The sequence below is a fragment of the Peromyscus maniculatus genome, chromosome 15 (assembly GCF_049852395.1).
Source record: "Peromyscus maniculatus bairdii isolate BWxNUB_F1_BW_parent chromosome 15, HU_Pman_BW_mat_3.1, whole genome shotgun sequence".
NCBI lineage: Eukaryota > Metazoa > Chordata > Mammalia > Rodentia > Cricetidae > Peromyscus > Peromyscus maniculatus.
Window position 1 is genome coordinate 55876709 of NC_134866.1, and position 12341 is coordinate 55889049.

The 12341-nt window shown below is 48.5% G+C and overlaps 1 protein-coding gene across 2 annotated transcripts; it reads left to right on the top strand.

Annotated features, from left to right (window-relative positions):
* Positions 1-2103: 2103 nt before the first annotated feature.
* On the top strand, positions 2104-11903 carry Glrx (glutaredoxin). 2 transcript variants are annotated; one of them, XM_006986546.3, is made up of 3 exons: positions 2104-2397; positions 8950-9076; positions 11248-11903. In XM_006986546.3, exons 1-2 carry the CDS (start codon positions 2191-2193, stop codon positions 9061-9063), a joined length of 321 nt encoding a protein of 106 aa, XP_006986608.1. In that variant the 5' UTR covers positions 2104-2190; the 3' UTR covers positions 9064-9076; positions 11248-11903. The 2 variants fall into 2 exon arrangements, with proteins under 2 accessions (XP_006986608.1, XP_006986609.1); XM_006986547.4 differs by having other exon boundaries at positions 2110-2397; positions 11251-11643.
* The last annotated feature ends 438 nt before the right edge of the window (positions 11904-12341 follow it).

The window sequence follows — 12341 nt, forward strand, 5'->3', positions numbered from 1 at the left end:
GGTTTTCATAGAGGATTAGCTTCTTGTCATCATCTACACAGGAACATGACCTCTCTCCTGAAGAGTGTGTTCATGCCTCACTGTTCCGGAAGAGCCCCGGTGTCTCATAAGGGCCAAAGAGAGTCCATATCTGCTCCTCTGCACATACATACCCTCTCAGGGCCCCCAGCTCTTGAGGAAAGGCCTCACTTTGGGGCCCTACCAACTCCTCACTGAAACGCCCGTGGTCTCTACAGGTCTGCACTGATCCACAATGCCAACACCAATGCAGTGGAGGATCCTGTCGGCACATTCTGAGCTGCAGCCACAAGTTCTCTGAGAAATAGAGTACATCCTCTCCACATTATCTGTTGTCTCCATGTCTCCTCCTGTGTCTCACCAAAACACACTCTTCAGCTTGTGCTTTAGCCCCATTTGTCCCATGGCTTCAGATGTTAGACTCGGGTTGAGCTTCAGGACAGACCACAGAGGTCCCCGTATGCAGGTTTATCATTTACAAGACTTGAGGTAAATATGATGAACTCCAACCCAGGTAATGTAAAATTAGAGCTACAGCACTGACAGAAAATCCCTCATCTGTCTGGAGTTTGGAGTTAGGGGAGTGTGGGACTCCAAGCCCCACGTGACTGTACATACAGGTCTCTGGGAGGTTTAATGCTTCTGCAGATGCTAAATTCACACTCAGACTTCCGGGTTAGGCTGGCCTGAGCACCTGGTTCTGGAATTGAGTAAGCAAGCTGAGACAGTTTGGCAGAAGGTGATAAGGAGGGTCAGATTGCAAGGTGATTAGGAGAGAGGAGGCAAGGAAAACACAGGTGGCGAATATCGGGGAAGGGTACAGGGTGGACACACAAGAGATGGAAGGCCATCGTGTCCTCAGCCATGATCTGGGAGAGACCAGACCAGTCAAATTCTTAGGAAATGGGGGCTGCAGGAAGGGGAAGACCAGAGAGATGTTGAAGGAGACAGACTCTAAAAACCCGCCTGCACCATGTGCTGATGGCCAAGGTCATGGGAACAGCAAGAGCCTTGCAGACGTCCAGGCCTCAGGAGGCCTCTGGGAGAGGCAGGCATCAGGAGGCTAAGGTGAGGAAAACGAGCAGGATATGACTTTACCCCAGGCTTGTCCTGGAGGGCTGGGAGGTCTCCGGCCCTGCCATGGACCAGTCACCTCTGCCATGCAGCCCGGCCACACCTGTCGGCTGTGACGAGCTTCCTCTGAACACCTGCCTTGCCTCCTAAAGATACTCTGGTTCAGTGTGAAACTTGCTGCTGGCTTGGAAACCTGATTTAGTCTGATAATTTTCTCTTTGAATGACTTTCCTAACTCAGCCCATGCTGCCTGGAGCACCTTGGCTCACTGTGAAAACAAGTCAGGCAGGAAAGGATCCTCATTCTGTCTGGAGCTTGAGGTCAGGGGTTATGTGAGAATGTGTTTCCTCGCTGAACTGCTGTTCAAAGGTTACCAAAGCTAAGGCTTTGGGGATGAGACAGGTGTATCAAAGGCATAGCTTGCCAGGTAGGTCCTGTGGCAAAGTGCAGTTACAATCTATGGTGTGGAAAGGGGCAGGCACATTGTTCAGTGTGGCATCGGTACTTAGACTCACTTTTCACACACGGAAGTCCAGATGGCTTTGCTACCATATTCTTACATGCCAAGAGCCAGTTCCACTGATCACACAACACCCACCTCATAAGCCAAACAAAGCCCGGGGCAACCCCGGCAGTCCACTCACCATTTCCACCCCACTTCCTATGAGTGCCAAAGCTTTCCTGAATGATTGTGTTTACAGGTTTTACACAACCATGTCTCCAAAAGAGAAAAGAATTTGCTCTGAGAGGTCGCAGCCTCCTCCAGAAGCTGTCAGTGCTGTCCTGCCGCCTCTGAGGGTGACTGAGCGCTGATCCCTGCTATTGGAAAGGCATCGCCAAAGGCGGAGAACACAAAGACAGCCTGGCCTATGTATTAGGGATTGAACAGCAAGTGTGCATTCCTAGGCCTAGTAACTGGTGAATCATACCGGAATGAATTGACTTTGGGACTGGCCCTTTAAAACTGAATCATCCTGCTTGCTAACTCCTCCTCCAAGGAGGTTCCTTATTAAATGAGAGCTGTGGCTAAGCCACGTTTTACACCCGACCAACACCTTCAACTGAGCGGTCCTCCTGGGGAAGCTGCACCCTGTCAGTATGGCTCAGGAGTTTGTGAACCGCAAGATCCAGCCTGGGAAGGTGGTCGTGTTCATCAAGCCCACCTGCCCTTACTGCCAGGAGACACAAGAAATCCTCAGGCAGTTGCCTTTCAAACCAGGGTTTCTGGAATTTGTGGATATCACAGCTACCAACAACACCAGTGAGATTCAAGATTATTTACAACAGCTCACCGGAGCGAGAACAGTGAGTGTGTTCAAACACTAAGGAAAGGCTCGAGGGTTGCTGTTTCCTTTGAGAGCTGTGCAGACATCTGTGCCTTTTCTAGGTTGCCACTACCGGGACTCTGTCCTTCAAAGCATCCAGAGGGCTTTCCAGGGCGTGGGGGAGGGACCTGAGGGAAGACACTGGTCAGCTGAGCAGGCAGCAGGACCAGGAGGCAGCACAGCGATCGATGTATGGTATGGGGCCGCCGGCCGGCCGGGTCAGTGGGCCTGGCAACCGAGCTGGAGGGTTCGCTGTGCATCTGAAGGCTTTGTTTGAAGCACTGTTTTGAATGACAAGGCAGGGGCAGCTGCGAGGCTGGTGTGACCTTCAGCTTCTCTGTCAAGGAACACATGTGTCTTGGTGGGCTTTGTGAGCCTGTGTTTCCCTTTCTCTGGGCTTTCTTTCTTTATCACCTGGTTTGTTCATTCGTATCTAGCTCCACCCACTAGAAAGAGAAGCCTCTGCTCCCCCATTTGCCCCTTTTGCTGCCTTAATTGTAGGATATTCCAGGCCCGCTGCTGTTCAGCCTCGCTATCACACTAACTTTCTGAAGGATCTGACAGTTTCTGGCCTCGGTGCCCCGGGCTGAGTGATGAGAGCGGCAACTTCAGAATCCTGCTCTGCAAATACACTGTGCGGCTCCCTCAGAACCTCCTCTTCCCGGAGAAGGCTTCCTTTGTGCCTGAGCTGCTGGTGGGATGCCCAGCCTGACGGACTCTGGCGCTGGGAGGGCGAGCTTGTCTCACTGTTACTGGAGTGGGGGACAAAGCCTAGGATCTGGCAGCCCCAACAAGCCAAGAACCTTGGCCACCTGCCTCCACTACCAATTAAAGAGACACGTGACAGTGAAAAGCAGGGAGAAGAGACATTCAGTGAGGCTTCCCCGGGAAGATGAATAGAGAGGTCCAGTGGCTCCCAAGTCTATAAAGTTTAGGGTGTGTGTATAGTGTGTGTGTGTGTGTGTGTGTGTGTGTGTGTGTGTGTGTGTGTGTGTGTGTACGTTTGTGAGACAGCCCAGAGGCTATCTTTGGGGGGTGACTTCTTCTATCACTAGCAATCATCAAATTTTTGAGAGTGGGTCCTTCACTGAATATGGAGTTCACAGGTTGGGCTGCATTGGCTGGCGGCCAGAGAATCCCTAGGGTTCTTCTATCTTTGCCTCCCTAATATTGTGACTTGCACCCAGCCTTTTTGTAGATTCTGGGGTATAAAACTAAGGTCCTCGCTCTCATGGGCGAGCACTTTACCACCTAGCCCTGTGCCCAGCCTAAGGTTTAGGTTCAGATAGAAGGCTGGAGGTTTATAGGCCAGATCAAGGTGAGGTCCTCACCCACGATTGACTCATGCTTGTTATCTCAGGTCCAGCTGGTCCTGGAAGGGCCCCAGAACTGTGAAATCTCCTCCAGTCAGGCAAGTTCCTACACTAGCTGGGATCAGGACTTCAGCCCTTCCCAGCACAGGGGTTCTGGGGAAATTCATTTTGAGGCCCATGGTTTAGAAAGTCTGATGGCCAAAGGGAGAGGCACAGGGTCTTCCCTGATGGCAGTCATACCAGCTCACTTAAGTCCCTTTCGGGGCACCTTGTGGGACAGTTGGCAGAAACACATTTCCTACTTGGGGTTTAGTGCAAACTTCATGATTTTCTCTGTGATCTGGGTATAAAGCCTGCAACTGTCTCATTCAAAAATCTGTGTGCTAGGTCCGATCAAGGGTGGGCTTATTTTACAGCTATAGGATGAGGTCTTGGAGCAGAGACGAAGGTGAGAGTGGGAAGAACAGAGAAGTGTGGCCACTCTACAGGCCCCTGGCTGGCTCCCGCACGGGGCCTTCTGGACAGAGGTTCCCAAACTTCGCTGCCAATGGAATCACCTGGGAACTTTTCAGACAGTCCCATGCTCAGATCATACAGAGTGGGGAGCAGCCATCAATAATAGTGTGAAAGATCTGTAGGTGGTTCCAGCTACAACAGGATTAATGATGATGTTGTCTTAGCCTCTTCTGGAGGGGAAAAAAAAAAAACCTTTATTTATCAGATGTTTGCACTGATTTGTAAAGCAACACTCTTTAGTGGTGGCCTTTTAAGTCTAAAATTTCAAGAGGGGTGTGGGTGTGCGCGTGCCTGTGTGTGTGTGTGTGTGTGTGTGTGTGTGTGTGTGTGTGTGTGAGCGAGCACGTGCGTGTATTCATGTGTATATATATATGAATGTGTGGCAACCAGAGGTTGACCTCAGGATGTGTTTTTCAATCACTTCTCCACATTAGTGTTTTTGAGGCAAGGTCTCGCTGAACCTGCACCCTTGCCGTTTTGGTTAGACCGTCTAGCCTGTGCGTCCGTGGGATCTACCTGTCTCTGCACCCCACTCCCAGGATTGTGCACGCCATGCCTGGCTTTTACCAGGCTGCTGAGGATCTGAACTCAGGGCCCTCATGCTGTTTTTGAGCCATATCCCTGATCCTGTAGACATACTCCCACCCTCACTCCCAACCCCCTCTAATAGGCTTTTGAGTGAAAATTCAAACGCATGAAAAACCTCCTACTTTTAAAATGCGCACTTTTGTGTAGGAGACAATACAATGAATTGTATATTTGGCAGGTGGCAGTGATGTGCTTACAAAGAAAGTTAACTAGGAAAGGGGAGGCAGGGTGTGGGCAGCAGGTCACTCACTGGTTTAAATGGAACCATCAGGGCCTCACTAAGGTGAAGGAAAAAACAGACAACCAGTAAGGGCTAGCTTGTGTGCCAGAGTGTGGCTGGTGTCCCATCGAGTCAGGAGGCTGGCATGATGGACACTAGGGCTTAGAGTAAGAAGAGTTAGATCTGAGGCCTTAAGACCTCTAACCTCCCGTTAACCAGCTTGTGCTGCATGTGAGCAAGGCCGCTGCTGGATTTTCAGAGTGACTCGATTTGACTCTTGGAAGGGTCATGCCGGTCACTGTATATCATCAATGCAAAAACTGCTCTCACCTCAAAGGAGATCAGTTATTCTAGAGTCAAGTGAAAGGCATGGTCTGAGACGACGGAGCTGGGTTGTTACCTCAGCATCCACGGTCCACGGCAGTAGTTTTATAGTAGCAGAATAAAGAGAGCCAGATGAAGCACTTTTTAAAAGAGCTTGGAAGGAACATCAAAAGCAGCAAGTTATAGCCATGCAGATAGATGTTGTGTGATAGCATTCTTACCCCTCTGGCTGATAGCTGAAGGGTTTTGTTAAGTTACTACATTCCAAAGATGCTTATGTGGTCATCAAGTCTGACACTGAGGTGGGCAAATGTGGTAGTATGGAAGAAAATGGCCCGCAAAGGGTATTTTTAGGTACAGCTTTGCTGGAGTAGGTGTGGTCTTGTTGGAGGAAGTGTGTCAATGTGAGGCTGGCTTTGAGGTAGGTCTCTTCTCAAGCTTTACTCAGTGTGGCCGTTGGCTCAACTTCCCGTGTAGCACTTTCAGCTCCAGCACCACGTCTGCCTGCAGGCCATGCTCCCCACCGTGATGATAACGGACTGAACCTCTGAACTGTAAGCCAGTCATTCCAATTTAATGTTTTCCTTATAAGAGTTGGCATGATCCTAGTATCTCTTCACAGCAATAAAAAAGCCCAGTTGAGGCAGAAAAGTAGGCTAGAGATGATTCAAGGTTGTAAAGTTGGCCTGGAAACATCCACAGTCCACAGGCTTCACAGTCACGGAAGCCCTAATCAGTCTTCCGCCCCTGCCTACTCGGGTACTTTCCAGGAATCTCTCACAGGAACAAGAGACTGTAGGAGGGGCAGGGTCTGAGGCCGCACAGAATCCAGGTGAGAACTGGTAGAAGAAGGGGCTGAAGGAGCCTTGAGCAGCTGCGTCTGAGGAAACCTAGCCAACGATGGTCAGAAGTGGAGATGCGGGTGCTGGGCAGATGGCCCGGTGGATAAAACCTGTACCTTTCAAGCATAAACAAGAGCTGTGCATACAGGGCAGCCTGCTTGTAATCCCAGCACAGGGGGAGCAAGGACCCTGCCTCAGTTAAAAAAAAATCAGGAAGAGACTGTCAGCCTCTGGCCTGAACACACACAGGAAGTAAACCCTAGGGTTACAGAGGACGCTGGGAAAACCCACTCCAGGAAACCCAGAGCAGTGTTTCCCAGCTTGATTTCAGGCTGAAAGTTCTTCCTCCTCTGAGCAGACTTGACTCAACTTCCTCCCCAGGAGAGGGTGGGCCAGAGGTTTGAGTGACAGACGCTTCTTCCTCTCCCTCAGCCTGAATGGTTGAAAACAACTTTGCTGAGGGGTGAGAGGGGGGGAGGGGGGGAGGGGGAAGAGGTCGGGGAGGGGTGGGGTGGGAGGGCTACGTTTCTTCAGGCTGTAAGGCAAACTAGCTTCTTGCCAGACTGTACAAAAAACTAGGGTGCAGCCAGATTTCAGGGACTGTCTCAGGCAGCACTATAGGGCTTGGAAGGGGACAGGGGAGTGTGCGCGTGAGTGTGTGTGTGTGTGTGTGTGTGTGTGTGTGTGTGTGTGTGTGTGTGTGTGTGTGTGTGTGTGTATGTGTGTGTGTGTATGTGTGTGTGTGTGTGTGTGTGTGTGTGTGTATGTGTGTGGTGGGGGTTGTGGGGAGGGCCCTCAGTCACCCCAGGAGAAATCAGGGGCTGTTCTGTGTAGACCAGTGATTGAAAGGTGACCAGCACCTTAGAAATGTTTAGAAATTCGAACTCCTGGACCTTAGCTCATTATGTCTGAATCTCAAAATTGGGCCTTGAAAGAAGAAACCTGCATCTTATTTAACCAGAACTTGTAGGATTCTGATTCCCAGTCAAGGGGAGAACCAGCTCCCAGGAGCCGACCTTTTGCTTTTTGTGGCATTCTTGCCACTGGAATTAGCCCAAACCCTCAGTGGATCAAATGTTTTTACCTCACAAGCCTGAGGGCAACAGTTTAGATTAAACCCCAGAACCCACAAAGGAAAAAAAAAAAATCTGCCTCAGTTTTTAGAAACAGAGTGATGCAGGAAGTTACTCAGTGTCAACCTTTGGCTTCCACACACAGGAAGAAAAACAGGGATGTCGAAAGCTGTAGGGACAGTGATGACTGCTTGAATCGTTTTTGAAAATACAGACACTCAAAAATGGTCAAACATGGTCTCCTTGTTTAAAGCTTGAACAAATTTAACAAGTCACTCTCTTCAACAGAACCACTGGGGCTCTGCTGTTATGGGTACAACAGAGCACCCCAAGTGTGAGGAGATGGGAACAAATAAGCCCTCAAACTTGGGGCCTCCTTTCCTGCCAAACGGAGCCAGTATTCCGTGGCGATTTTAGGGTTCTTTCCACATCTTCTGCACGTTTCTCCTTGTAGCAAACGGAAGCAAGGTTGTGTCACTCTCCTTTACAAAATCCGCCACAGCCACCCGGCCTTCCCCTGGCAGCCAGCCTCTCCTGGGGTTGAAGGGTACTCTCCAGGCAGACCTGCCGGAAAGGGTTCTGTGGCTTCTTCTGATTGTCAGGCAAAGAGGCAGCTTGCAGATTTTGGACTGAGGCATGGTGTTTTGGTTTCGTTATCAGCTTTCTAATTTTTAAATCCTAGTTCTCCCTCTCTATAAAACAAACAAAAAACATGCTACTAAAGTTTACCCACAGTAATTCAACCTCTTTTCTCTTCCTCACGTTTTAAATAATTCACTTTGAAGTTCTGTGTCTTCTGAGGAAGATAGGATGCTCTGAAAACCATTCTCATTCTGTTCCCCTAACCCCCGCCCATCTGTCAAGTATGATTGTGTTCAGAAGCCCTGCTGCCTCCTGACCCCTGGTGCCCTAGAATCCCTGTCCTCACTGCCAGTCAGCCTTCGTGTGACGGCCCTGGTTTGGACATTACCTGGCCACAGCGAGGGCATGTCCTCCTTCCTAAGGAGTCTGAAGGCCTCTTCGCCTCTGATGAGTGTCTGAGCCGGGTCCTGTGGAGGGGAAGTGACCGATTCCACAAGTACATTCACCAGTCAGTCTGGCCAGCGAGCCAGAACAGATCAATTTCCTTGACCCAGAGCTGCAGCATTTAGATATTTTACCAACAGCAAGGGACTACAGGAGACTCAAAACAGCACCATGCTGTCTTCTAGTTGAGGACAGTGTATTAATAATGGGGAGATGCAATATTTAATAAGCCTGGACCTACCCAGCTCCTGATTGCTGGGGTTTAGTTGATGGTCTCAGGTTTGGCCCCAGCTGCAGGAGAGCCAGAAGGAAGCCTGGTGATCTCACTGTGTCAATAAGAATTTGTTCCTGACATATGTCTGTAAAGTGAAGAAAACTGCCAATGCCCAGCTCACTGGATCTGAAAACCTTTTTCCTACCTGGGGCTGAGGGTTCAACTCCTGCTCAGTAGCTCTGCCTCTGAGCTACAGCCCAGCCCTAGTACCGTTTTTCTAACGACTGCTTCCACTCTTAGAGCATTTTAAAAAAGTTTCTTCAGAAGATTGTAAAGCTGTTTGTGAGCTTAGCGTGGTGGGCAACACTGGGGAGGTGACGAGGCTCCTTAACTGTCCCGATTCTTTGCTGCTGCAGGTCCCTCGCGTCTTCATTGGTAAAGACTGTATAGGAGGATGCAGTGATCTGATTAAAATGCAGAAGAATGGGGAGCTGATGACCCGCCTGAGGCAGATCGGAGCTCTGCAGTAATGAAGGGGGGCAGGTAAGTCGGACCCAGTTATTGAGAGGCTGTGGCTTGTGCTCGCTCCGGCAGCACATGTACTGAGGCATTCTGCTGCCATTTTCTGTAAGGCGGTAGGAGGACATTCTGGGTTGGGGCGATCTGAGGAACTGAGACAACACTAATGGATGAATTTTACATTTTACAGAGGGATGAACTGAACTAATGAGAGAAATCCTTTCAATGTACCTTTATTTAACAAATGTATTGTGTTAGACAAGTACTAAACATAAATGCACACAAAAAAATGGAACTTCCAGTCCCTAGAAATAGACAGATCACAAACAACTAAATCATTCCTGAGACAAATAGAATAATGTGGTGGGATGTGCCAGGGGTGGGGCACTTGCACCTAAGGACGGCAAAGGATGGTCTTTCCCAACAGGAGCTGCCTGGCAAGGATTCAGCTGGCTAAAGATGAAGGAGGGAGATTTGGGAAGCAAGGGAGGCACTTCCAAGGGACAGTAGAAAGCAAGATTTAAAAAGGGACATTGGGGAGGAAGTAAGAACTGTAGACAGGGAGGGCCACAGCACAGAGGCCATGAGGAGGGATTGTGATTTCAGTGCAAGGTGAAATGAAGGGTTCTCGTTTGTTTGTTTTTCTTGTGTTTATATGTGAGCTAGATCTAACTGACTTCTCAAATGCCAAATCGGAAACCTAAAGGAGATCTTTGGCCCAGTGGAAAACTACAGGGAGAATAATTGTTTAGAAAGGACCCAGTGATGCTGAGGAAATTGAGGTCCCCTCTTGGGGTTCTTAGCCTTACTGACAAAAGAATTTAAGAATGGACTCGAACAATTTTATTAGAATTCGAAAGAAAAACTTCAGGGTGGGCAAGTTGTAAATCTTGGCCATTGCCAGAAGAGGAACATGGAGATAGAAACGAAAAAGCGACTTCCTTTGAGCTAAGTCATCATGGAAGTGTCAGGAAGGAGAAGTGAGTGAAGCCTAAGTGTGAGGAAAAGCATGCTCAGAACAGAGACAGAAGGAAGGAGAAGCCGAGCTCTTCTGGGTGATTCAGAAAAACCGGCAGCTTATAGAGCTGCATGTCTGTAAGAGACTGCATCAGTAAGAAAGGAAAAGACCATCTCATTGAAGGGATAGTTATTCTTCCTATTTCCTTAGCATGGTTTGAGGTGGGCCTGCCTTCTTGAAGGTGGTCCCTTGGACAGGTGATGGGCCAGCCCAACTGGATCAACACTTAAGGGAGGAGACAATGGCATGTCTCCACTGAGAGGTAGACTCCACTCTTTTGGAGGGAGGCAACAGCTTTCCCTTAATGGATCTTCAATGCTATAGTAACACCAGGATACCTTGGGTCTGATGAGTAACCTCTCTGTGTCCTCCAGCACCAAGGCTAGCAAGCTTCCAGGGACTCACAGACAGAAAGACTCAAGTGTTTATTTTATGGAAGAAGAAAGTAATGATTTTTTTCTTTTTTTGAGAAAGGGTTTCTCTGTATAGCCCTGACTGTCCTGGAACTCACTCTGTAGACCAGGCTGGCCTCAAACCCACAGAGATCCTCTTGCCTCTGCCTCCCCAGTAGTGGGATAAAAGATGTGGGCCACCATCACCTGCTGAAAGTAATGATTTTTTTCCCTCAGGGGTTTTTTTGTGTGTAGCCCTGGCTGTCCTGGAACTCAGTAGACCAGGCTGGCCTTGAACTCTTAGAAATCCATCTGCCTCCCGGTGAAAATAATTATTCTTTAACATCAACGTTCTTTGAGAGGCTGCATGAGTCACAGATCAACAATTTATCCTTTTGGCAATTCACAGCTTTTTGCAACGTCACAGCTGGTGAGCACTGTCTGTTCAGGGTAACTTTCTGCACTCACACTGAGTTCTAAGTCACTAAAAACCCAGTTAGTGGTACCCATTTGCTTCTGTTCTAGACCGTGTTCAGCAGTTTAGGCTGAGGTTAAGAATGAAGAAATGCCATTCCCCACTCCCTGTGCTAAGTGTGGTGCTAGACTCTTCACAGCAGAGCCTGTCAGCATCCTTCTTCCATCCTGTGCTGTCCCTGTGCTGGGCCTGTTTCCTGCAACTCCCGCCCAAGGCCAGCTGTAGTCGATGACTGGTGTCTTCTGGTGTGGGAGGGGAAACCGAGTTACTTATGATGTGAAATCTAGTTCTTCATCTCTTTTCCACCCAGCAGGCCCCATGCTCACAGCAGCTGTCCAGCCATGCTGATGCCAATGCCGGAGAGCTAACCTGAATCACAAAGGATGCCAGTATTTCCTGGTGACTGGGATTTTGAACAAAAACAGCTTTTGTTTCTTTTTTTCCTCAGTGCTAAAAACTGTTGCAATTTGCTTTAACCTTGCAGCCAAGAAGCTTAGCAGACCACACTAGTTAGAATATGCATTCTTCATGTACCACCATATCTCTACCTCTAGCCCACAATTCTCAACCAAGTTTGTCTAAATCTCCAGTGAATCTGTTGCTGGTTCTCTGCTAGTACTGGTCAGCTGAAATAATTTTCCAGAACTCAGCTTTATAAAGTGTTATTAAATCCTTGGATATTGTAAACTTGTTTTCAGTCACACACGTGCATCTCCCCCCCACACCCACCTCACTTCAGCAATGACTGCTCTGAGTCAGCGTGCTCGATCTTGCCCTGTCCCAGAACTCACAGAAGATAATCCACACTTACATGAGAATACCAAGAAAATGCCAAGCAGCTGTGTATTGATATGAGTTAGACTAAAAGCAAAATTAAATATGAAATGCAAAATTCGAAAACTCTGCTTCCAAGAATGTCTATGAAAAAGAAAAAACAAACAAACAAAACACAAGAATGTCTGTGAAGGAAGTCAAGTTTTGGAAATTCCTCCCACCCACACTTTGATGTTCTGTTTTGATGTCTTGCAATGATGTTTAATTGTTGTGAAACTGCAGGTCCCTTCTCCGTCTCAGTGAGAAGGGCTCATTCCTAATAAAGGTGCACCTGGAAATGACTAATGATTTCTCCTGGGTTATGTTCTGTGTTCTCAAGACTGAAAGGATAGTATTTTTGCAGCGTTAGGGCTGGTGGGACAGCCCAGTGGGTCAAGGCGCATGTCCCTAGGCTTCATGACCTAAGTTCTAGCCCCAGGGTCCATGCAGTGGAAGGAGAGAACTTATTCTGAAAGTGTCCCTTTAACTTCCACACTCAGTGTGGCACACATGTAAACATACACACATAAACAACTGTTTTTTTTTTAAAGATTTATTTTTTTAAATTGTGTGTAGTTATGTATGTCTGCA